A 27,193-nucleotide genomic window follows, 5' to 3' on the forward strand; every position below is an offset into this window, starting at 1 on the left:
AATGGATGGTGATGGAGCATTAAAATGATACCAACATTAACCTCCTGGAACAGGGGCAAAGCAATGTGTGCTGGTCTAAAAACTCTACTATTCTAACTGCACCAAGTATGAAGAAAGTGACTTCTCAGCAGTGTGAATACTGCCCTTGGGCTGATGACACCATTTGTGTCCTATGCGTGTTGTGCAGCGACAGAATCTCCTGGCATCATTCTGTTGAAGTCTAAATTAAATGTAATAAACTTTTTAAAAGTAATACCACAAAGATGGCATTTCTTAATACATTTCTTTTTTATGGTATTGATGGGAAGTTGAGAATGTATTTGGATAATTACAAAACATCAAACACAAGTATAAGACATCCAGACTACATTTTTTCTAAGTCTTAACACAGAGAATGACATCTAACAAATTTCCTGTTATTCTGATTTTGACATTTTTGAATCCATGTTGTTCCAGCAAAGCTTGATATTCAGAGCCACTTCTCTCCTTTCCCTCTGTCTGCACAAGCATGTTCAAAGACTGCAGCAGAGCTGTGCTCCTGTTCTTCTTTTCATCATCCAACACCATTTCAGCCAGCAAAACTGCACAGCCTAATTTAAAAACAAACACATGCAACAGTTCTAATCCATTATCAGGCAAGAAAATTTCTGCTGCCGTATAGAAGGGTGCAAACTACAAGACCTGGGTGAATTCCTTTATCATTTATGGATTTTCTCTCCTATTAAATGACTAATCCACTATTGAAAGAATAATCCACTCCTCTCACAAACCCCAGGAAATTCCCTTTCTCAGTATGGAGAAATCAAACACTCACAAGTCAAGTCACGTCTGTTTTCAGGGGAAAAGGGGATGACTTGTGTAGACTTGGCATGAGGACCATAGAAAACAGTAAGACAGGAATAGAGTTGCATCTCTTTGGGATATACTGCTGCTTCACATTCATGTTGAAATGATGCCAAGCAGAGAGAAGAGTGGATGGCAAGCATTACAGAAGCAGAGGAGAAGTCAGTGTTTCTGTTCAATACATTCTGTACATTATTTCTGTAGAAACTGAATTCTTTGTGGTGGAACTGACCTAAAGATGAAAGCAGAACTTAAATGATCTGATTTACAGAGTCTTCTTCTCCATGTTCAGAAGTGTGAGGGAAAAGGGAAGCCAAGAGAGGGCTACTGACAAAAGCATTGTGATACATACTTGCCTTCGGCCTGACACCAAGATCAAGATAGCAGAAGCTCAGAGTGATTTTATTATGAAGTGCAGCATAACATTCATACCTTTCTGACCTTTAAGACAATCTCCTCAGAGCCATTCCAACTTGTACAGCTCAGACATTCAATAATCATCAAAACCTTTTAAAACTTAACCCCCCCTCATTCTTCATGTCAGGAAAATTTTCCTCAGTTATGTACATTGCTTAGAATCTTTTCAGTGTTAGACTATTAAATTCACTCCTTCTACCAGTCAGCAAAAGATATTCAGAGGAGCTGAAAAACTTAATTTGTGTATTAGTAAGATGAGCTTATAATTCCTCAGGTGACTGGGCTGCATCACATGATTGTAGAGCACCTGAGCCTGAAACAGACCACAGGAGATCTCTAGTCCAGCCTCCCACTCAGAGCAGGGCAGCTCTGCAGTCAGCTCAGCTTCTTCAGGACTGGCTTCATACACAGAAGCCTCCAAGGACAGAGATTCCACAACGTCCCTGGATCATCTGCTCCAACACTTAATTATCCTGAGAGTGCAAAGCTGTGGTACATGACCACAGACACCATGCCCAAGGGACTAATGCTTAGTGTTGTGCATTAATCACAGAGTAAATGAAGGCTGGGTGGTAGCCAAACACATTCTATTCTAATTTTACAGTCAGAGACATAGTACTTAGGGGCACAGTTTTAAAGTCTCTAACAGTTACTGGTGTGCCAATGTTAGGATTTGATTGTTTCTGACTCAAACAGCTTAAAGCAGCTTAAGGAACAACATTATGAACTTCATGAGTAACTATGAGATGAGACACATCTGATTGTTAGAATGAGTCTCTCTCAACATACAAACCTGTTAAGCAAAAAGCAAGCTGCATGTCAATGTGGAAAAGAAACATTTTAAATTTATTCATTTGAATATTTGGCATTATCTATTTTAATATCTGCAGAGATAAGATCAGTCAAAATTCCATTTATAGAAACCTTCTGCTAAGAATTAAAAACCCCAATGTGGCAAAGTCTGACATTTCCCTGATTTTGTGCACCTGAAATGCTCTGTAGGAAGCCTGTTTCTCCTAATGAGGTGAGCCACAGTGGCACTTTTTCTTTACCCATTGGCCAAGGAGCAAAGTAACTCCTGATTAACTAACATCTGGGCAGATGCCTTAACCTTCCTCATTAACTCTATCTAAGTTGCAGAGGTTGGTAATTCAGTACTGGCACAGCCTCTTGCACACTGGTTTATTGGGACTTCTGCTGTACAAGCAACAGGCAAAAACCTCACAACTGATAGAAAGCAAGCTAGTTTGAAAGTGTAGCTTTAATTTCCAGAAAGGCTTCCATTACACTTTGAAAAAAAAAATTAAAAATCAGTGAAGTGTCAGGAAAGAAATAAACATTAGGAGAGGTGACATTTGTGACAAGTTACTTGAAGAGATGGGATACAGTATGCAGCTCTCCAATTAAAGATTGAAGCATGAAGGAACTTTTATTTTTTTAAATTTTCATACAAGGTTTTATACATAAATCCTAAAACTCATCTCAATTAATGAGACAGAAAGCAAATATGGCTATTCAACCATATTCAGAAAACCCCAGAAGTGGCAGCATGAAACATGAACAGCTCTCAGCTGCAGCCTGTGCAGGTACCTAGTGTGGCTGGAGGCCAGAGGCTGCTGAAGTTCCTCTGTGACACTACAGCTATTGTAGGAGCATGTTTGAGGTTTGTTCTGTTTTCACTTTTGCTTGTAGAAGAAGTGCTTTAAAAGACTATGAGATGTTTTTGAGCAAAGTCTCACACAGCAGTGGAAAAGAGGACTGTCATCCCCAAATTCAGGCAGATGGTACAATATTAATTTTTTTTTTTATTTCTGATAAAAATTAGTAGTAACCACTGAATACACTGCAGAGGGAGAACTCTCTTTAATTTTATGGCCCAAGAAAACTAATATATTGATGTAGCTCAGTACAAGCTTGCAGTTTTAACCTGACATGCTATACACAGCTATGCCAAGTCTAAGCTTAATACAGTATACAGAGGAACTGGACATGAAGGTATTTCATATGCAGGTGTTTCAGCCTGCCCCAGACACTTTTTAAAATGCACAGAATTCACTCTGGCAGAAGCTGCACTCCAGCTTGTATCCAGGGCCTGTAACAGCTATGCTTCAGACAAAGGGCCAAAATGATCCTCAGCTGCCAAAATGAGTTGGTTGATGATGGGTATATTGCACAAGGGGAGAAAATTCAGCATTCCAGATTGGTTGTGGGCACACTACAGTGACAGATTCTTCTTGAAGCACTGAACAGCATCTAATAAGTTTCCTGTGATCTTAATTTGTACATCTGTGAATCCGTATTTCTCCAGTAGCTGTTTATATTCTGAGCTGCTTCTCTGCTTGCCTTCAGTCATACTGAGAGATTGTAGCACAGCTACTGAAGGGTGCGTCTTCTGTTCATCAAGCACAGTTTCTGCCACTAGCAAGGCACTTCCTGATTTCCAAAACAACCAAAAGTGGTTCTGTGTAAGTTCAACTTAAAAATGCTTTTTTGGAGACAGAGGTTCCCTCAGATTGATTTTTTTTAATGGTCTTCAGTGGAAATCAGTGAAAATTTACTTTCACCTATCTCTTCCTGGAAGCAACCATTTCATTGTTAAAAGAAGTTTAGAGCACTGGCGCCAGAAGTTCAGATCACTTCCTGCCTATGCTCTTAAACTCAGCCTTGCTTTCATTTGAACCAAACTCCTGTAAGGATCTGTCATAAGGCAAACTTTGCATAAGATAAAGACAGTCACCCAGAATTTTCTTTCATAATTTATAAACAGGATTATAGTTTATGGGATAGATCTTATTTTGCATCCTCTCCTCTGAAACAAATGTCAGACCTACATTTGCATTAAGGAATCAGGCTTTTCTGCTTTTTGTCTTCTTTGATCTGTAATACTGCCTGAATATGAGTCAGCAGTGTGCCTTGGCAGTCTAAAGGGACAGCCATGTTCTGGGGTGCATCCAAGCACAGGATCACTAAATTCTGTGATTTAGTCAGATGATCACTAAACAGGGGATTGTCTCACTCTACTCTGTGCTGGTACAGCCTTGCCCTGAGTACTGTGTGCAGTTTTGGGGCACCACAATATAAAACATATATATATGTGCGTATATATATACACACATATATAGATATTAGGCTATTAGAGACCATCCAAATGAGGGCCACAAAGATGGTGAAGGGTCTCCAGGGCAAGCCTTATAAGGAGCAGCTGAGGTCACTTGCTTTGTTCAGCCTGGAGTAGATTGACTGAAGACCTAGTTGTGGTCCTCAACATCCTCACAAGGGGTAATGGAGGGCAAGTACTGATCTTTTCACTCTTGTGATCAGTGACACCACTCAAGGAAACAGCATGAAGCTGAGTCAGGGGAGGTTTAGTTTGGGTATCAGGAAAAGGGTTTTCATCCAGAGGATGGCTGGGCACTAGAATAGGCTCCCCAGAAAGTGGTCCCAGCACTAAGACTGCCTGAGTCCAAGGGGTGTTTGGGCAATGTTCTCAGGCACACGGTGTGACCCCTCAGGCATCCTGCATAGGGATAGAGGCTGGACTTGAAGATCCTGATGGGTCCCTTTCAACCCAGCATATTCTTTGATTCTGTGTGTAATTTTGGGTGCCTCAGTGTATGTGACCACGATGGTGAAGGGCCGTGAGACCAAGATTCATGAGGTGCAGCTGAGGTCCCCTGATCTGTTCAGACTGGAGAACAGAGGGCTGAGGTGTGACTTCATCACCATGTACAACTTCCTCGAAGGGAGCAATAGAGGGGAAGGTGCTGATCTCCTCTCTCTGGTGAACCAGTGACAGCACACAAGGAAATGCAATGAAGCATCAGGGAAAGTTCAGACTGGACAATTGGAAAAGATTTTTCACCCAGAGGGTGGCAGGCACTTAAACAGGCTCCCCAGGGAAGGGGTCACAGCACCAAACCTGCTGGAGTTCAAGGACCATCTGGATGACGTTCTTAGTCATATGAACTAGTTTTAGTTAAGCCTTCAAGAAGCAAGGAGTTCAATTTGATAATCCTTATGGGTCACTTCCAACTTGAGATACTCTGATGATTCTATGATTCAAATGCAGTAGAAAGTCAAAAAGGCTGCATATTTCTCAGGGTATGTGTGCATAAAGTAGTACTGAACTTCAGCCAGTTTACCATATTCTGGACACTACTGAGATAGCAAAACAACAGCAAAACAAACTGCTGCTGCTTGATTTACCCAAAGGAACTTCAGTTAGGCTAATTTTATGTATAGAAATAAGCACATGTTTAATTAATTGATGATACAGGGTTTAGGAAGAAAGTCTGGGCATGACAGAGACTGTGGATATGATACAGTTGCATGTGAAGCCTGCAACTATAGTAAAAGCTTATTATCTATAGTTTTATTTGCAGGTTTGTTTCCTTCTTTTTATTAGTAGGTATTATCATAATGCAAGCCTACACATTCAGGCAAAAGCTACTATGATTGAACAAAAAATATCCTAAGTTCGTACTAGAAAAGCATTACTCAGTGCTCATTAAAGGTACATTAACATGCACCTTGAAGTTCACAAGGATAATAAAACATACCTGGCTTGCAAACAGCTGATATCTTGCTTAACAGCACGTGTATCTTTTCATCAGGCCAGTCATGAAGAACACGTGAAAGGATGTAAAGATCTGCTTCTGGAAGATTATCCTTGAAGAAGTCACCTGTTGGAAAACAGTTAGGACATTCCTGCAGAAACCACAGAGTACATACTGCAAAAACAAGGCGCTTCAGCAGAGTGCAAAAGTAACAAGAATGAGCAGGTACAGTATGCCCTGATTTGCAGATAAGGAAAGTGTAGTTAAAGAGCAGATCATAGGCGAGAATTCTCTAACAAAACACTGGAGAGTAAACATAAAGCAAGGAAGGAGACAAAGTTCTTTGTAGTCACCATTTTGAACTTGTCTAGAAATGAAATACCTCAGACAAGCACATGTAGCTTTTGCTTCCAGGGGTATTTAAAAACTTACTAATTCATACCTACTTAGCTACATTCTCCAAGCATTTTTTTATCCCCACAGTCTTGAAAAATACTATGTCCCCATTTAGCCTGGGTGAACCTATACTGCCTTGTACTAAGACATGTTTGGGGTTGCAGCAGCAGCAAAAGAGCCTGTTTGTGCTCAAGGACAAGAGAAACCAGAAAAATGATCATGTACTACATTTACCTGACACAAATGTTACTGGAGCAGTGTGCTGTCCTGAAGGCTGAAAGTAAGAGGTGTTTGCAATGACTTCTGGAAGGTCAAATACTGTGACCTTGAGATTTGGGTATACTTGTACTAATTCATAAGCCAGAGCTCCTGTGCAACCTGTTAAGAGTTTAAAGAAGTCAATTCAATTATTTTCTCCCAGAATTTGCAGACATTTTTAAAGACAAGGCTATATATAACATTGTGAAACAGAGGCATCCAATCAGAACCAGAGATAGACAGCTCAACAACGAACAAGACTTCCTGGTTGATAGAGCAAGGTTTTAAAGGTTGTGGAATGCAGGCATGACTCCTTACTGACACAGAATTGCAAATGTGACCTTTGATATCAGTACCTCAGGGTTTTTCTGGGGAGTATCAAAATGTAAATGAAAAGGCAAATACTTATATTTGCTGAAGAAGAACACCTCTAACTGTTTAGCATTTACAAAGCACTGACATATATGAAATTTGACACTCTCCAGCATAGTAAAGATTGTGAAGTTCTGGAGTCTCTACACAAGTGGCAACAGCTGTACCAGTGCTGGGTTAATTCCTCTGAGATACTGTCCACCTCCTCAGGCACTAAAATTATTCTTCCTTCCTGGATCTTTCCCTATATAATAACACTTCCTCTGTGCAGCTCCAAGCACAGAGTTTCCTATAAAAAAAAGGGAATGCTAAAAAGCAGAGTTTCTTCAGGTATATCACTAGTCTTCAACATATTGATGGACATATTAGATATTAGTAACTACAACAATACACAAAACAAATCCATTAGAAAAGAATCAAAACTTTTGTTTTAGCAGTGCAGTGTTTCAAGTTTGACACCCCACTAGTGGTGGTTCACTACTTGCATTACTTTTGAATATCCTGGATGTGCCTAAGGAGAGCAACAACACTGCTGAAAATGGCACTCTCACCTCAATGCCGTATCACCTGAGCCACTATCTTACTTTCAGCCTTGAGCCATGTAACTGATTGAAACAAACACTCACTTATCTTAAGCTATTCTAATACCATTTAGGTAACTCTGCTTTCAATTAGCTGCACTGCTCTTTTATCCTGACCTTGCAGTATCAGAAAAACAACAGTAGATAATATTACTACAGCTCTAGTGAAGAAATACATGTCTTTTAAGTAATAAAATGCAGAATTGAAATCAAGCTTTTCCCTTTATTGTATACAAGTTAATTACAAGCAATACCTCCTAAATCACAAGCAGATTTAAATTGTGAAAGGTCAAATGCTGTAGCCACATCTCTTGCTGTCAGGCGAGCAATGCTGTGCATGGCAGCCATAAAACGTTGCTTTACTTCCTGGCTGTGATAATAGTCCTAAAAAGGGGGAAAAGCAGCATAATTAAGGTTTATTTTCAGGGTTAATTAAAACTATGTACAACCAAGGCAGTAGGTGAACATTAGAATTCCCAAAATGAAAAGGTCCATTAAAAATGCCACTGACTATTTGCTCATCCAAATCCTTTGCTGTAGTGATAAGCAGATTTTTGCATCCTCTCGAGAATTCTGATCACACAGACACCTTGAAAGGACAGATTTAGGAGAATGAAAGAAAAAGTGCTCTTTCTTGATATCCTCACAAATTGCTTTCATTTCACTCAAACATGTATTCTCCCATGATGGAAAAATAACTAGATAATTGGGCCATACCATAAATCAAAAATGTTATAGATCATTCTTTTTTTTTTTTTTTTTTTGATTAGGGAACAAGCAAGCATTCAGAAGCAGATTCTCATGCCTTTACCTTTTCAAGGACACAAACAGACAAATCCCTTTACCTTTCACCTTTACACAGATTTCACCAGTGGCTGGCTTTGCAACTACCATGAAGTGGCAGTATCTCCAGGCTGTGGTGTGCACAGTGCCACAGGCAGACCATAGATTCTGCTCAGGCACACCATCCTGTACACATATGGAGCCCAGGTCTAAACTGGACACAAGAATCACCCAAGCAAAGTTGATAACCCAGATTTAACAAAGGATAAGCTCCAGTGGTTAATTAAACCACTTAATTTGTATATAAATTTAGACATCTACTCCAACAGCTATCTTAAAGCAAAGTATCTTAACTCCCTTTAAAGACCCTTTGAATGATTTCCAATGGAATTTTTGTCCTCCACTTATTTAAGCACTAACATGAAACTGGCAGAGCTTTTAAGTCTCCAGAAGTCCTTATTTTGTTCCATTGACAATACATGAGGAATACAGACATCTCCTTCAGGAGACTGCCTTCATCACCATCTTGAAGTTTAATACAAATTAAGGACCTCAGGATGTAGTCTGAAGTACAATTTAAGCCAGCAGTGCTGTCAAAGGCATTCTCCTGCTCACACTAGCAGCTCTCTGCTTACACAGACACAAATATTTATGCCTCTCAACCTGCTTCACCAGATGAGTAAATGACAAGTTAGGCTAGTTATACACCTAAGTGATTCTCCAGTCTGATTACATCCACTTGGGCTAGCATTGGGAAAGGAATACCATAGATTGAAATAGAAAGCAGAAGGATTATAATTTTATCAGTAATAGTAATCAGCTTGAAGCTTATACAAAACTAAAAAACTTCATAAAGGAGATTAGATCCCTTCTCCACTGCATCACCATGAACCAGCTTTGACTACACAGCACAGCCTAAACTGGATGCACATCACTATCACATGACTGGCATCCAATATGGAAGGAGTACATGTGTGGTAAGGTACTATCTGGTATTATAAAAGGGACACAAATGTCAATTCATCAGGCCCAGAGGTTGTTCTGAGTGTCAGTGGGATGGGCAACACTTCATCTGGAGAATTTTTGTCAGCACTCAAATCTCCCAATATATTCTGTGATTGCTCCACTACTTCACAGCCTAAAGCTGCAGAGAACAGAAGCCTGGGACTGGTGAATTGCATTGTGCTTCTACCATTTCTGAAACACAGCTGTTTGAAGAAAACTTGTCAATCTCCATTTGTCCCTAGAGCAGTTCTGGGCTCCTCACTACTGGTTTTGATACTAGTAAGAGTTTACATTACCTTAAATAGATCATCTGCTTTCTTTCCAAAGGCTCGATGATTCTGCCTGCTCCCTTCTTTGACAGCAAACTCCAGGTTTGTGAAGAGAGGCCAAAGGTGGTCATTAGAATGGATAATGTAGCCATGAAGTGAGTATTTACCATCTGAGGTCAGGTAGGTATTTGCTGAGTCTGTATTACTGTAACCTTATGGGAAGAACACAGTTGTAACCGGCTTTGTTTCAGTACTGTGCAACTCTTGTTTAAAATCTGAAGGCATGTTTTCCTTCATAAATAACTAGTAATCCTGATCTCATGATCTATTACTAAAACTTTTGCACAAAAAGTAATTCTGAAAGTCTTGTCATTCTTAAAGGAGCAAGTACTTAGTTTCAAAAAAGAATTTAGATGCTGGAAAATATAGATACACACCGATTTATTTTTTTTTTATTTTAAACCAGAGTACCTCAGTTAGATACCTAATATTCAATGGACAGTGTTAGAGGTTCTCATTCTTGACTATTTTTGTTTAGATTATGACTGCTTCTCTCCTGAATTTAAGCTTTCTCCATTTTGTCTTTGGGTCTTTTTCATTTGTCTTGTCCTCTAACAGAGTAAAAAGAGTCCTTCATTTTCTTTTCTTTACACCTAATTATTTCAAGTCTTACTATGTAAATGATACACATGGAAACTTAGAACTATATAGTGTTGATTGAAAAAGTTAATTCCAATATTGACTCCCTCATTTACATACACATTCATGGACTGTTCCAGTTAGGAGCACTAAAATTTAAGTTCTTGTCCACAAAGAGGGACAGATAGCAGAATTCTCCCCATTAAAAGCCTGATCCTCTGCTGAAGACTGATGGCACTGCTGCAGAAGGAAATGGAATTTGACAATCATTTTAGATAGAAACACAGAATCACTTCAATGGAAAAGCCTTCTAAGGTTATCAAGTACAACCTTTAACCCAGCACTGTTCAGTTCACCACTTAACCAGGTTCCCAAGTGCCACATCTACATACCTTTTGAATACCTCCACGGATGGTGAGGCAGCCACTTCCCTGGGCAGCCTGTTCCAATGCTTGGCCATCTTTTCAGGGAAGAAATTTTTCCTAATATTCAATCTAAATCTCCCCTGGCATACCTTGAGGCTGTTTCCTCTTATCCTGCTGTTAGTTACTTGTAAAAAGAGACCATCTCCCACCTGACTACATCCTCACACGTAGTTGTGGAGAACAATAAGCTCTCTTCTGACCCTCCTTTGCTTTATGTTTAACATTCCCAGCTTCCTCAGGCACTCCTCACCAGACTTACACTGCAAACCCTTCAGCAGCTCCATTACCCTTCTCTGGACACACTGCAGCACCTCAGTGTCTTTCTTGTCATCAGGGGCTCAAAACTGAGCACAGGATTCAAGTTGTGGCCTCACCAGTGCTGAGCACAGGGGCACAGTCACTGCCCTGCTCCTGCTGGCCACACCACTGCTGATAGAGGCCAGGATGCTCACTGGGCACCTGGGCACTGCTGGCTCATGTTCAGCTGCTCTTGAACACCACCAGGTCCTTTTCCACTGGGCAGCTTTGCAGCCACCTTCCCCCCAGCCTGTAGTGCTGCATGGGGTTGCTGTGACTCAAGTACAGATGACAGATCTGAGCTATTACACTGTTCCTTGGGACTGTCCATGCAATCTTTTCTTAGAAATCTGGTCAGTATTATGTACAGAGAGCAAAAACAATCTAAGGTTTCCATACGGGAGACTTGAATGTGTTCATTACATAAAGCCTTCCACCACATGAAACAGTTCCAGCTACTAATAATGAAGCAAAGGAATCCATTCCCCTCTGCCCCAAATCCAAGTTACCCACAATATCAAGTCAGAACCTGTGACCTTAAAAGCATCTCTTCCAGTCCTGTCTGTCTTTTAGTATATACAGTTGCACAGAGGGTAAATTAATCACCTTGTGGTGTTTTCTCCAGTAATCCAAGAGAAGCACATGCATCAAGGAGTCTTTCAGTTCCACATACAGAGGCTCCAACATAATTTGCAATATCCACAGCCTTCGTTGGACCTTTATCTTTCAGATGATCAAATATCTTCAGCTTAGAGGCTACAAACAGAGCCTATTTGTAGGTAAGAAATTGTTATCATGCTGTGTTTAAAAGACTGAAATCAGAAAACAGAAGAATTATATTGTTTGCCTACAATTATTCTACACAACTACTGTTAAACTACTGCAACACAATTTCACAAACCTCCTAAAAATTGCTCCCTTCCTTCTCAGAGGGTTTCAGTATCTTGGCTAAGTAACAGAACTTTTAACAATGGTGTTTGGGAGAGAAGGAAACTCACAGTATTCTGGAATGCAGCCTAAAAGTTGTGTATGAAGACCCACTTTATTTGTATATTTAGCACTTCTCCATCTATATGGCTGTTTGATGTAATGGAACATTCTTAAGCATATGAACCAATACCAAAATTTGATAATAAAAATTATTATTAAATAATGAAAAATTAAATTTGATAGATGCAAAGCATAAGGAACTCAAAAGTCTCCACCAAGATAGTGTAACAGCTTCAGTTGCTAAAGTACAAGTCGTTATTTTATCAAAATTAAGGAAAAAACACAAAAAGATTAAGAACAAAAAGAGTAAGACTTCATAGGACAACTGTACTACAAGCACACCTTACCAGGATGTGTACAGATGGGGACAAAAGAACAGCTAGTACTTCATGGTGAAGAAAAAGTCATGGGTAATGGCTGCCTTAAATTGAAAACCTTAGCTGAACTTTTTTCAAGATATGCTAACCAAACCAGAGAGTAAAGTTAATTAAATATAGTAATATATACCTCTCCATTCAAAATTAATTTGCAATTCTACAGTTTCTGTATTCTGAAGCAGGTAAAACACCTAAAATCAAGGAACTTGTGGAGAGCACAACAGTGGAGGCAAATGCAGCAATCACAGAATCCACTTCTTTACAATTGCAAGCAACTACAATGAAATTTAAATCTAAAGGTAATTAAGGAAAGAAGGGCCTTGACATTCTGTTTGATAAAAATCAAAGGGAGAAAAAGATAACTTTGAGAGGTAGGTCTGCTACTGCATGTATTTATATTCTATAATCTTCACATCACTTTATTCTATTTTGTAACAACCTTAATAAGAAAATATTGCTGGGATTTATTATAATTCAGGCTTTCACAATACTGAGCCAATTACACCTAGTTTACAACCAGATGGCTTCTGAGACCTGCCCAGTCTTTGGACTCATACCAACTGGAAACCATTAGAACAGGAAAAAGAAGGTGAGAAGATAAGGCAGAAAACTTGGCTGACCAACCCATACAGTAATTCTCAGTTAAATTTAAAAAAAAAAGGAATTAAAGAAGAAAAAACGTAAAAGATATGAGTACAGATCAGACCATGTAAATTTGGAACACAGTAAACTTCAAAGTTTTTTAACGTGCAGGTATTTAACCCTGATCTCCTCCTGTTCTGCAACAGAGTGGTTCACAGGGAAATAGACAGCAATGCCTTCACCTGTGGGAGACTTTACTCACTTTATAAAGTTATTGAAGCGACACCCAAGAATCAAAATGAGAAAAACTTTAGAGTTTTGGAGGAAATAAATGCTTTTGTATACTTATACCTATTCGGCAAATGGGAACATAATGAGTTTTGTCAGATTGCAATTCATCACTACTGGTAATTAATTTTACAAAGATCCATTTAGTGGGAAAAAAAATCCCACAAGTTCACCATGTGATTCAGTACTTCATACTATGACTTTACACAGGAGTAATGAGAAAGTAAAGTTGTTTCTTTTATTTCCAGCTTCCACTGTCTTTCACTGCACAAAACTATTCAGCATCACATCACTGTAAACAGTATAAGTAATATACAGCCACACTCTGATGATTATCCATATTTGTTTTTACTTAAATGGAAGAAATGCTAAGCATCATCTCACCCATTCAAATATGTCACTCCCCATAGGTACACAAGAAGTTCACAAATGCAGCACCCTCAAATCCACTTCATTCCAAACCTCTCAGGACAGCTTTGTATGCCTGCAAGCAGCACACCCACAGAACCACATGATCACACTACAGTCTTCCTCCAGAGCTGAGCAAAACTCTCCACTGTTTCAGCAAAACTATTGTTCACTGTCTGGTGTGCCCTCCTCCATTCACCTCCAAGTTGCTGAGTCTTTAGCTCCAAGTTTGCATTTCACTGCCACTTTAGCACTTTTTTCAGACATCTTCCTAAAACACAAATAACCTGGAGACCAGTGACATATTAGAATGATCACTGTTCATTTCTTCTTCCTTTTCTTCACTATTGTCTTTGCCAAACTGGAACTATGCAGAAAATCTGGAAGTAATTAAAATGTCCAGCTATGCATTTCTCATCAGGCCTGGCTGAAACACAGAGCATGTGACCTTGTTTGTGAGCTGCTATGAGTATGCCTCCATCAGATACAGCATGGATATTATCAGTTAAACACATCCAGAACATGAAACAGGTTATTAAAATTAATATTCTGAAGAGGCAGTAAAAAAATTAAGATCTTCCACAGAATTCTAATGCAAAGCCTTAAAAGTTACAAAGGAAATATAATATATACAATTTTTGTCTCAGTGTTAAGTCAGGTGAGTTAATCAAATTAATTTTTTTTTTTTTAAGAGTATATAATTCCAGCTCGGTTGTGCTCTTCTGATCAGTAAAAAAAAAAAAATCTGAAAAATTTTTCCGTCTCAACTCAAGGGATAAAATTATCCAATAGGTAACTGAAATTTCATAGAACACATAAAAGCAAATAAAAAAGACAAACCCAGCAATGATTGCACTGCACCAGAAATTTCAGCTATCTTAAGATTCTCCAGAACATCAGTGGTCCTTTTTTACTAATTATTAATACATTTCTTCTCCAGCTGAAATATTTCACAATACCTGCTACATATTGAAGTCCAGTGAAACAAATGCATCAGGCAACCATGTAATGAGTAGATTTTTTTCCCCTTACCTTTGAAGCTCTAAAACCATCCATCAGCTCTAGAATTTTGGATGGAAGTTTTGGTGCACTCTGTGACACTCCATTCTGATTTTCCAAAGGTACTGTAAAACCAGTTCTGACAGCAGAAGTGTTTTCAGAAGTGTAAGCAGCTCCTGAGGAACGCATCCCACTGTGGTCCAACTTACTCGCAACTTTGCGCTCTGTGAAATTTGAAGATTCTCCATCGCTGAGGTTCTCAAAAGTGTCCACAGAAGGGATAGAGTCATACTTTTTATGTTGTATGTTATGTTTAGAGGGCGGATAGTACAATTCTGCCAGCTTTTTGCAGAAGTGATTCAGAGGAAATCCCACCACATTCAAGAAGTCTCCATGGACATACTCAACTAACATTCCACCAAGGGCCTGGATACCATATCCACCAGCCTTGTCCCTGAGGAAGATAAAACAAAACCAACAAAGATCTAATCACGTTTAAGAGCAGAGATATCACACAACACTAATAGTACACCAGAACTGCAGAGGCTAGAATTCTAGTGTACCTAAGTTACAGGCAGACCAAATCTACTAGGTAGGCTCAACACTTCAATTTGTAAATAACAAGATAAATATAAGGATCAGAATTTCTACTAAGGGTGAGGAGCCAAAAGTCTTGATGCTTCAGACAGTGCAAGTGCAACAGTCACCTAAGCAGCAGGTGACTGCAGTCAGTGTGTTGCCATAGGTTACCAAGCCGTGGCTACCAAAAAGGTAACAGTGTCACCAAAAGCAGCACTGCCACTGGGTCACCAGATGCATAATGAACCTCACCCAATTCCACAAGAGGCTGGAAAGCCTTTAGGTCCCAAAGGAGCTCAATAAAGATGACCTTTTAGAACTCAAATTATTACAGAAAGCATCTTGCAGATCTCAGTCATAGGAATACCTCAAACGAGGATTGGGAAGACAAGACTTCCTTGGAAAAGAGCAGCCTATTCAAATAAGATCCACTACTCTATTTAGCCCTATCCATCCATCTCCTGTGCAACCATCTGAGACAGAATAGAGTTGTGGTTCACAACACTGCTCTCTGATGTCATGGTAATCCTGGTAATTTGGCACAGGAATGTACATGCACAGAAACTAACCCTGGAAATCTAATTTGTCTTTAGGTGTAATGCAAATTCCACAGATTGGAATGGAAATATGTACAAGTCAGATAAGCTGCAGGAGACCCAACAATTTTACTGTTCTAATACAAGGAACAAGGCAGTTAAAAGTATGTTTCCTACATAACAGCAGAATCTGAAAACCTACATCAGCAAGCTTAGAAACCAAAGGTCAGTCAGTCTCAGATCTATTAACTTAAGGTAGTATGGAATTACACAAACTGCTTGAGAAAGAAGGTCATTGCATTGTCAGCACTACCTTATAACTTTGTCATTGTTTAAATTATTTTTTCTTTTATAACATTATTATTTAGATCAACTTCATTAGGAATATTATAATGACTAAAATGTCTTCTCATTTTCCAATGAAGTTATAGTTATTTTGGTATATGCTTACAGGTAGGCAAAAAACATTACAACCATCAAAAGCATCAGTATCATACTCCCAGCAAGAAGATTAACAGAAATGGCTACACATTTATTTTTCTACAACACAATGTTCTGGATTGCATCCTGAAAAGAACCTTTATATTCTATATTTTATTCCTTCACAGTAAAATGTGAAGCTGTAGAGTTGAAGGCTCAGTCATCACCTCCTTACCAGACTGCAGCAGAGTCCTTTAGTTTCACTGCCATCAGAGGAGAGCTACTAAAACCACATCAGTTTTCAGGCTAGCAGTTGTAAGCAGAGACAGATAAATTTGTTCATAAGGGAAAGATTACAAAATAAAAAGCTGGATCAAAGTCTACTCATTATACAAACCCAAAACAGTGAGGATTACTGTGGTACAGCCTTCTTTCTACAGATATACAGAAAAAAAGGAAAGAGACTGCCTGCAAGGAGAAATCCTTGCTTAGAAAGAGGAACAGGAATAAAACAAAAAGCAAAACATCTTTCTGAAGCCAAAATTCGAGGGTTTTTATAGCCTCATCACAGACTACCTTGAGACAGCAATTTCCCCTCCTTCCTTACCCATACTTTACATCAGCTATGTATTTCTAGTATTACTCTGTCACCAGTGATTGACTTAAATACTATATGCCAATTTTCTTCTTCAGTCCCATCAAGAACCATCACTGTCATCTTCCTGTCACCTCTCAAGAGATTACTAGATTATTTCAGACTCTTGTAACTGGAAGTGGTTGAAGGAAGGTGCAATGAAGTATTGCACATCTGGGTATGGACCCTACTGCATATGGTACACATTTTTTTGATAGAAAAAACTCAATTTAATCCTTAACGAGAACTAGTAATTTTTCTTTTATTTTTTTCCTGTGATTATTAAGTCTTGTATTATTTCAGAAAATAATTTTGCCATGTAAATTTTAAAAAAGGAATGGTCACTTGTTGTTTAGAAGAACCTATAGAATAGGTTTTTCTATGGGTTTAGAAAAATCCATAGTATTGTGTAACTTGTATGAGTGGGCATGGAGAAGAGAACAAAAATAACCAAAAACCAGTGCTGTGAGATACTTCTCCTTACTGAATTTTGCAAAATTTATAGGACACCATGGTTAGTAGTTCCTTTGCAAAGTTGGAACAATTGCTTCCTATTATATAAACGTAATAGGAACATATATAAACAAGGATTATAGAAACAAAGATCAATTTTCTTCAGCCTCAGGGAATAATAAAATACATTCTCTGAACCTTTGGTCCTTGAGAAACCCTTGATGACACACTCCTTTTCCAGGAGAATGAACAAAACAACCCAGCACTGCTCACGAGCCATTTTGGTGCAGCAAAGTACTGCTGAAGATATTTGCTTCCAGAGGAAATATTCAGAATATTCCAATACAATTTTCAATCTCACATTCTTCCTAAAAATCCATGGTCATTTCTCCTTCAAGGTGCAACTTTATGGCCCACTAAATCTAAACATCATACTAACTGGCATAGTAAACATCACCTTCCAAAAATCTATGTTGGAATTTATTACAAGCTGCAATCTGGCCAAAACATTCTCTCCATATTATCAAATTTAAAAATCAGTCTATTCAATAAGCTGTCAACCTTACATTTTCACCAAGTACACCTCATTTACACATAAGCGTTGAAGTATATCCGAAGTCCACAGTGGTTTCTTTTCCCCATTAAAGCGTGGCTTTATTGTTTTATAGCACAAATGAGTTCAACAACCACCACAATTTCTTACATGGTCAAAATTGAAGCTACAGGGACAAAAGTTCACATCAGATCACCTGATATGCAGTCCAGAGTGCTAACTATGCCTTCAGGCCGGTCCAGCTAACACAAAGGGAAGACAAATTCCTTTCCCCTGTTGTCTCCAAAAAAGTACTTTTTTTTTTTTAAAGCAATCTAGTGAACTTCATCTTAGGAGCAGTAATTAGGCATTCTATTCTCATCCTATTTCTTCCATGGAATAGCTGTTGTCTGGTATATTGTCTTTGCAAATGTTGCCTATACAGATCAGTAACTATATTAGCAGTGTAGCAGAAACGCATAAATTGAAGGACAATTTTGACACAGTAACACACACAAACTGGGTGTTCACTTCTCACAAGGATAAGTAAAAACTAAGCTGGTGTTCCTTGAGTTAGAGCAGTGATTTTGATAAACTAAATACACCAAGTTCTAGCTTTCTCCCAATACAGTTCCATGATGCCCTGATTATCCAACACTACCTCTTTTCACCTGTTTGTAATGAACTATGCATTGTCTTGGGCATTGAAGATCCCTGAATGGTTCTGCTAACAGAAGGATAATTGTACATTGCACAAGTGCTTGCTTAATCCAGAGTATTTAAAGTCTTCACTTTTCAAAATCATTAGGGTTCTAAAAAGGTAGCTCACTTTTGCTGGAGAAATGACAGCTTTACACAAGAACAAAAGAATAGTGCCCTTGCATCACCCATACTATCATTTCTCATACACACAGAACAAAATTTCACAGAACACAGAATGATGTTTTACACTGGCTTAACAATGTACCCTAAGGACTATTCTCAAGTGCTGTGTGGTGGCATCAGGGTCTTACTTACATTGGCTCTCCACTGTGAATGTACTCCCATAAGAGCTCTTCAGACAGCTCAGAAAATTTTACTTTAGTCTCTTCATAGAAATCAGTGACTTCCATCTCTAGCTGATTGTCTACAGAAAGAAACAGGAATTGTAGTTTAGAGAGCATAAAATCTAGGTTGTATTTCTTAATCATTTTACAGTTTTGCTTGAGAAAAATTAAATATATTGCAAAGATGTATGTCTTCAGGGACAGTGGATTCAACTTTATCAAAACAGTAAGTTTGCATTTTCAGCCCCTGCAGTCCTGTCTCAGGGATAAAGATTGCTCTTCCTGTGTGGAATATACTCTTAAATTACCAATGCTTACACAAAGCTATTTATGGATGCTGGCACACACATCCAGCACTGAGTACAAAGAAGGTTACAGCCACCATTTCAACTTTATGAGTGTTGTCAAAGAACTCTTAACATATCAGAGTTCAACATGTAGCTGTCATAAAAGTGGGTACACGCAGCTGCACGTGTACTTCAGACTTGGGTATCCAGCAGTCCCATCAAGAATCATCACCGTCACCTTCCTACCATCTCTGAAGAGATGACAATATTATTTCAGACTTCTGTAGCTGGAAGTGGATGAGGGAAGGTGCAATAAAGTACTGCAGACCTGGGTATGGACCCTGCTGCATGTGGCACACTGTGACCCTGCTGTCACTGCAGACAGAGGCTTTTCCAAAACATGTTCAAAAGGTAACAGCCTTGCACAGATGAGTGTGCACATTGCAGATTATTAGCTCTCTCTACTCTTTTCTATAAACACCAAGCATCTTCTGCTACCACAGTTCTGGTAGCACTGGAAATGCTTGAGGAGAGTAAGAAATATCTACAGTACAGACCAAACAAAGAATGCCAACCAATTTCTAACAGTGATAGTGTGAAGCTCAAACAAAATAAGAAAATTGGTGCATATGAAGACAGATTAACATGTCTTTCAGTATTGATAACAAATTCTAGTAAAAAATTCCATCTTTAGCAAGTTAAAAAGCACATTGTAATTATAAACTGTAAATACAGTTTATAGTAATTCCACAAAACTGTTCTATTGACTGCATCTCTTGGGGAATCTGCAGACTAAAGGTATATTGCTATCTGACTGTGATGCAGTTCAAATTTGTACACTTCAAATGAGATGTGCTGTTACAGTATCACTACTACAGCTGGCTGCACTTAACCTTCTTCCTAGAGTAAAGAGTTAAAGGTGTTATTTACATTGCTGGGTTGCTCACAGGAACATGCCCTTTGCTGTGGGCAAAAGAAATAAAACATGTTTTATTTCTTTTGCAGCAGCTCTCCCTCTACTGTACTAGCATATTAGCAGTACTGCAATACTAAATGTAATTCCATTTTACAAGAGTTAAGCGCAACCATTCCAGAAAAAGTCAAAAACTGTTAATTTGTGTACAGAAAGCCTATATCCAGTGAAATGTCTGCAAAAGCTCTACTAAAAGACTACTGGCACAATTATCAGACAATGCCCTTTAAACACTCCTCAAATTCTATTTATGGTAGTTTCCATAAAAATGACTCACTTTCTCTATCTTATGTGATAAGGAACATTGGTGTCTTGCTGCCTACAGCTTCTCAACAGTCTGAGGTACTAAGCCTCAACTGGTCTAAGCACAACACAGAATGAAGTTGAAATGGATCACATTCAGCTCAGTCTCACGGTCTACAGTACCTTACTTGAATTTAATTTAGAATATTCCACCACTTACACTGGCCTTTCAATTAGTGTCACAGCTTTCAGAGACAGTATTTCTGAACTCCACTGTCTTGTCGCTTTCCCTTCTGTGTGAAAACTGAATACAGGAAGAAGGCTGGCTTTTGTGGGGAGTCTTTAATTTATATTTTGATAAGGTAGTTCTTGAGTAGAAAACCAATTCAGACTGTATATGAAACATTTTCATCCTATTTCTTTACTTGTACAAGCTATCATGAGAGTAGTTTTTGATACAAATACTGAGTTGTAATAAAATGACACGTACCTTTACTGTGGCAGTGTATAATAGCCACTCCTGTGAAAACACTGTGCTCTTTCCCATTTAACCTGTCAGGCAAAAAATGTCCATTAAGCAACAGTCTTATGAAATATTCTACATGATTATATTGCTACAGCCTGCGAAGCAGACCATTTAATTAATGTATCTACTCAATGGATCTGACATGCATCCTAAAGAAACAAATTTTATTTCAATATTCCTGAAAAGATAATGGCAAAACACACACAAAAAAAAAAAAAAAAAAACCACATAAAAAACACTACCAAAAGCTGCAGTCATTTCAAGTCTCTAAAATACCACTTGTATAAGAGTAGTCCATGGTATCAGCTCATTCACTGTACATCAGAAAAGTGACTATTTCAAATGCATTAGAAAAGGCCAGTTGGCATAAATTCTACTGTTAGGGCTATCTTCACTGAAAGGTGGCAATAAACAGCTAGGTGATGTAACTCAGACTAGACATGTAATAGGGAACTAGAGCATATGTTCTCATTTCATCCAGATTGCTCCCCAGGCAAGCCAGAGTGCAGAGGAAGAGCCCAGATTCCCTCACCCCTGGCTCTCTCTTGTAGTGGCTCCAGAGTGCCACGCTGTGGCCAACTAGTTGTGAGGACTTTATTACCTGCTGTGTAAGCAACAGATGTATAATAGCAAGGGATTGTGAATCTTCGAATAAACTATTTAAGAAATAATCTCATAAAGATTAGGCAGGATAGTTCTGGATGAGATCAGAAGCATCTCACATGCTCTGTCCCCCACAAGATTCCACACCAAATTGTAAGGTGAAACTGTGTGAAAATTTTCACTTGACACCTTGGATATATGCAAAGATGCATCATCTTGTCTGCCTTTTTTCCTGGAGTTCTAAAAAGCTAAATATTTAAGTGCTTTTCATACCCCTAATTAAGAGATTGACCTACTAAACTTACAACAAACAAAACAAAACGCCCAAAAATTTGCATATATCCCTTCTGTGGAACCCTTTTGAGAATCTAAGTGATGGAGAGAAACTGCATCTTCAAATTTCGTATCTTACTTAAAACTACAGACCTTGATAGCATCCTGTATGCATCTTGCTTATCAACTGGTTTCTCCAGGATCTGCTTATCCACAGACTAAAACAGAAAAACAGAGTGAGTATGCTGCTTTTTCTCACTTCTCAAAAACTGAGGTCAGAAATGATGTTCATATCATGATTTCAGCCAGGGCTTCAAACGTGAATCTATTGAGTAGAGCAAGAAGCACAAATACTTTGGTAGAACAGGTAATTTAGTGTCAAGCACATCGGTGCCATACTCTACCCTCCAATGGCTGCACCTCTCAAACAAAAGGATAATTCAACTTTTTATGTCTTAAACAGTTCACTGTCTCTGTGAAGATGTCACATACAAAGTGACCTCCTCCAACAAGGCAGAGCACAGGACTGTTCACATGATCTGGACTTCCTGACAGACAAGTCACCTGAGAACAGAATTTCCGTTACATATTAAGAGATCCAAGGCAATATTTATGGCAGTATTAGTGTCCCCAAAACCAGCAGCAAGGCTTCTAGCTCTCAAGAGTTCAAAAATTACCTTGTTGGGGAAAAAAAAGCCCTAAAAGCCACATCAACACATCCCAAAAAGATGTATCATAATGCAGGTATAACTTCACAGTGAAGGCTGCTTTCAAACTTAAACCTAAAGATACAAGTATTTTCTACACTTGTCATAAATGAAAATGATGCAAAATCACTAAAGACTTCTTACCACAATAGTGTCTGCTCCTATGACAATATCAGGTGTTCTCATATGCTTCTGCAAAAGCATAAGAAGGCATTTGTCAGAAGATGAAAAGAGAAGAAAATTTTTTAAGACATAAGGTGAGAAAATAGCAGTTTACTGGTTTAGAAGTAAGGCTCTACACTGACCTGTAAGCAAGACACTATTTCTCCTTTTGCACTTTTTGCAAAATAGTAAATGTTTATATCACCATAAAAGTGAGGCTTGAGCACACCATTCTCAAGCCACAAATTTGCCCAAATATGTTACTGATGAATAAAAGCATCCAGGAAATAAAGTGCATTCTCAAAAGTCATTCTGGTCTTCAAGGTGGCAAACAATACCTTTAAAGAAGTGACTAGTAGTTGGAGACCAAAGAATACAGCACTCGAGGATCATTTCTCCAAGCAAAATTTTACTGAAAAATAAATCCCCTTTTTTTAGCTATACTTTGTGTTTTTCTCTTAAAAGGGAACATGATCTATTTTTTTTTAAATATGAGGTAGCGATATACAAAAATTCCTTGTAAAACTATCTTGATTTTAAACAGTATCTGTCCTTATAGCTAAGTTTTGATTTACCTGCATATTACAAGGCATACTGCTGTTACTTATCACAGCATGACATGAAGCCTGTCTGACCATTATAATAAAACATTTATAGGGAGGCAATTCTTCTAGACAAAGACTTGATGTGCTCTAAATTGTTTAACGATATCTAGAATTAGTTCTACCAATTCCTGTATGAAGAAGTGTTTCGAAATACACTGAACCAGCATTATCACCAGCACAGTGTTTTGCAATGAAAGCCCAAAGTAAGTAATGTATTGAGGATGGGTTTAAAATCCATTCTACTATGCTGTACCATTGTCTGGAAGGTAGTTGACAGAAAACTGGGTAACAATTTACACTGGAGATCATGCAATATTTACTTTGAAGTATGGTGACATCTGGCAACACTGTTAATTTAAAGTGTTCAACATTCCTTTTCTGCTGCTAGAATAGGATCAGCAAACACCCCTCTCTTTCAGAGCTATATTATTAAGAAAATATTATGGTCAATTTTGTGAGATTTAATCTGCTCAACTTTTAAACAGGTTCTGGCAGCAAGCCTTATGTGGGCCTTATGTAGCAAGCCTCTGGTGAGCCTTATGTGTTCAAACAGTGATCACGGCCAAGGGCATAAGTCAAACACCACTGAAAGTGTAAGTTGCATCACTGGTTTTGATAAAATTTAAGATACAAAATGGATGCCTTCCCTAACAGAATCTGAAATAATATCAACTTCTGCCTTCTTAAAATTAGATAGACAAATTCTGCTTTAAAACATTTTGGGCAAAGAAAGAGTATTTTTTTTTTTCTGCTTTCATCCAGTACTACTATACTCACAACTCCTGAGCTATTCTTGTCATTCCTTCAGTGAAAGCTACTGCAAAGCACTGGAATCCCATCAGTGTTTTTCTGTGGAGTCTGTCTCCACAGTCAACAAGTAAGTCAAATACGTGGAATGAGGTCAGCCACACACCTGACTGTTCAAAAAAATATGGAATATGCATCCCCTACAAGAGTAGGTGTGATGCTGACAAAAGATGCAGGCCACTTCATTTTGTGGAAAGCCTGAACTGCATGCATTAGACTTCTGATTAGGCAATTTCAAGACACCATCTTTCACAAATGACAGGAAAACATACATTAGCCTTCAGTGAAGAAAAAGGACTCAGCGATCACTTAAACAGTGCAAGCAAATAAGTCACAGTAACATGCACCACCTAATGACAAAAAGCTCATTGCAGTAATAGTTAGTAACTTACTATATGCATTCTGTTTGCTACTTCAAGAGCTTTCTGTTTTGCTGTTTCCACAGCATACTCATAAGGGGCTGTAAAAGATGACTTTTCTAGTGTCTCCTTAAACCAGGATGGAACCACCTCAAACCGCAGGCCCTGTAACACAGGAAAGTGATGCAGTCAATCTGACCTCATTATTAAACACTGCTCCCAAGGCATATTAAGCAAATAGCAAATTTGACATCTGCTTTTTACATGTAACACACCTCACCCCCAAACACACACAAAAAAACTCCCCAGTGCTTCTATCTGTGTCTAGTGCATACATATCTTTTACAAGCAATCTAAAACAAAACAAGCAGAAAGTTGAAATTGGTGTGTACATTTGATTTTGCCCGTGTTTATTAGAGCCTAATCACATTTGTAATTTCATTACTCTTTCCATATAAAAAATAATAGTATAAACTTAGACACTTCATAAACAAAGGATTATATTACTTGATTTTTTTAAACTGAATCCATGAATAGCACTTCACTCATGCAACAGCAGTGCACATTCTTATAGGAGCTTTACTGCACTTTATGTGTCCTTACACACATCATAAACAAAAACCAAAACCAGACAGTGTCTGATTGGTTTCATCAAACAATGCCCAACTATTCTTCCAACTTTTTGCTCTAGGTTACACTTGTACATTTACGGCACTCAGCAGGCATGCTGTGTTTCTAGTAACTTAGTACATGATTGAACCTCGGTGCTTCTCCACACATCCGTATTTTGAAGTTATTTCTTCCACTTCAGTTCAATTAATCGGGAGAATTAAGAATGGTAATACTAAGCAAGCTAAGTTCGATAGGTGATACCCAAGTGCTATTCAAAAGCCTCCTGCAGCCCACCCAGCGAGGCTCACATATTCCTCCGCAGGGACTGAACAGCCTCAGTGACAGGTTACGGCCTCCTTTGCTCTGCACCAGTGCATTTCAGAAAGGACACATCTCCTTTATTGCCCCGGTTCCCTTCCCACTGCTCTCCCGGGTGGGAGCGGGCGGGCCGGGAGGCGTCGGGCCCCGCAGGCCCGGCCGGCGCTGGCAGCAGCCGCCGCCCGTAGCCCCCGGCCCGTGCGAGGCCAGCGCCCGGGGGCCGCACTCACCACGTTGGTGAGGATCTCCTGCCGGCGCGGCGAGGCGCTGGCCAGCACCACCCGCTTGCTGACCAGCTTCCCCAGCACCGGGTTCAACACCATGGCGGCGGCGCACGGCGGCTCTCAGCCTTCGCTCCGCGCTGCTCGGGGGTGGGGAGGAGGCGGTGGCGGCTTTATGTGGCGGCGGGGCCGCGGGGCGGAGCCGGGCCGGGCCTGGGCGGAGAACCTCGGGGCCGGATCCCTGCGGCACGGGGCGGCCGCGTGGGGGGAGAGTGGTTCGGAGGCCAGCCTGCCGTGAGGGAAGGGTTGCAGCTGTCCCGGTCATCCCCTGTACACCAGCTGACAGCAGCCTTGAAACGCAGAGTCGGTCAGATTGGAAAGGACCTCTGAGATCGAGTCCAATAGACCATGACACTAGTCCAGTTTTTCCTTAAATATCTCAAGGAATAGTGACTCCACCTCCTCCTTGGGCATTCCATTCCAGTATCCAATCACCCCATCTGTGAAGAGATTCCTCCCTGTGTCCAACCTAAACCTTCCCTGGCACAGCTTGAGGCCATTTCCTCTTGTCCTGTTGCTGGTTGCCTGAAAGAGGCTGACCACTGCCTGGCTACAGCCTCCTTTTCGATGGTTCTAGAAAGTGATAAATTCTCCCCTGAGCCTCCTTTTCTCCAGGCTTAACAACTCCAGCTCCCTCAGCCACTCCTCACAGGACTTGTGCTCCAGACACTTCATCAGCTCTACTCCCCTTATCTGGATCCACTCCATCACCTCAATGTCCTTCCTGAATGGAGGGGCAGAGAACTGGACACAGTACTCAAGAGGTGGCCTCACCAGTGCTCACATAATGTGTAACATCCCATCCCTTCACTCCCCTAATGCTGGCATGAAGTGTTTGGAAAAGAGGTGTTATCACTTCTTCTTAGCTCAGGAGCCCTAACATAAGAAGGACATGAAAGTGTTGGAGCAAGTCCAGGGGAGGTCATGAAGTCCATCAGAGTGGGAGGACCTCTGCTATGAAGAGGGCTGGGAGAGCTGGGGCTGTTCTGCCTGGAGAAGGTTTCATGGAGACCTCATAACAACTTTCAGTACCTGAAGGGCAAAAACAGGGAAGTCAGAGAGGGACTTTTCACAAGGGCATGTAGTGAGAGGATGAGGAGTAATGGGTATAAACTGAAAGAGGAGAAATTTAAGTTAGGCATTCGGAAGAATCTTTGAGGTCCCTTCCAACATGTACCATTCTATGACACTGTGACTCCATTTTCATCATCACCTGATGCATTTTCATCAAACTTTAAATATCCCCTATTTAGCCTTTTAAGTGAAAAAGTAGAAAAAGTAGTAGAAGAAGAACATAAAAACTCAGATTGCTTCCAAAGAGTGTGATGCTGCATGCTTTCTCAGTTTGCTTGGAAGAAAGTGAAATCTATCCTCCAGCATTAAAAATATGTCCAGTCATTAAAACAGCAGTTTACATTGCATATATGGATCTTTTGACACCTGTCTCATGGACCCTATGTCTCATTTGCAGAGCCAGACTTTTCTCTATTGCCAAGCAATAGCGAGAGACAACAGGCAAAAACTGATGCTCAGGAATTTTCACCTCAGTATGGGGAAGGGGGAAGAAGTTTAATGTACGGTTGACCATGCACTGGGACAGGCGGCCCAGAGAGATTGTGGTGACTCCCACGTTGGAGATATTCAAGAACCATCTGGACACAATCCAGTGCAATGTGCTCTAGGATGGCCCTGTTTGAACAAGGAAGTTGGACCAGATTATCCCTTCCAATTCCCATTCTGTGGTTCCATGGT

At 39.6% G+C, this 27,193-nt stretch overlaps 1 protein-coding gene across 2 annotated transcripts; it reads right to left on the reverse strand.

Moving 5' to 3' along the window:
* Positions 1–265: 265 nt before the first annotated feature.
* On the reverse strand, positions 266–25,560 carry ASMTL (acetylserotonin O-methyltransferase like). 2 transcript variants are annotated; one of them, XM_064711663.1, is made up of 13 exons: positions 25,391–25,560; positions 24,264–24,395; positions 22,442–22,489; positions 21,744–21,808; positions 20,679–20,740; positions 18,657–18,765; positions 14,519–14,939; positions 11,448–11,610; positions 9,508–9,692; positions 7,678–7,807; positions 6,447–6,590; positions 5,820–5,942; positions 266–590 (listed from the first exon to the last, which is right to left on the reverse strand). In XM_064711663.1, exons 1-13 carry the CDS (start codon positions 25,481–25,483, stop codon positions 376–378), a joined length of 1,890 nt encoding a protein of 629 aa, XP_064567733.1. In that variant the 5' UTR covers positions 25,484–25,560; the 3' UTR covers positions 266–375. The 2 variants fall into 2 exon arrangements, with proteins under 2 accessions (XP_064567733.1, XP_064567726.1); XM_064711656.1 differs by lacking the exon at positions 266–590 and adding an exon at positions 3,348–3,693 and having other exon boundaries at positions 25,391–25,533.
* Between the last annotated feature and the right edge of the window lie 1,633 nt (positions 25,561–27,193).

Source organism: Zonotrichia leucophrys, chromosome 1 (genome assembly GCF_028769735.1).
Source record: "Zonotrichia leucophrys gambelii isolate GWCS_2022_RI chromosome 1, RI_Zleu_2.0, whole genome shotgun sequence".
Lineage (NCBI taxonomy): Eukaryota > Metazoa > Chordata > Aves > Passeriformes > Passerellidae > Zonotrichia > Zonotrichia leucophrys.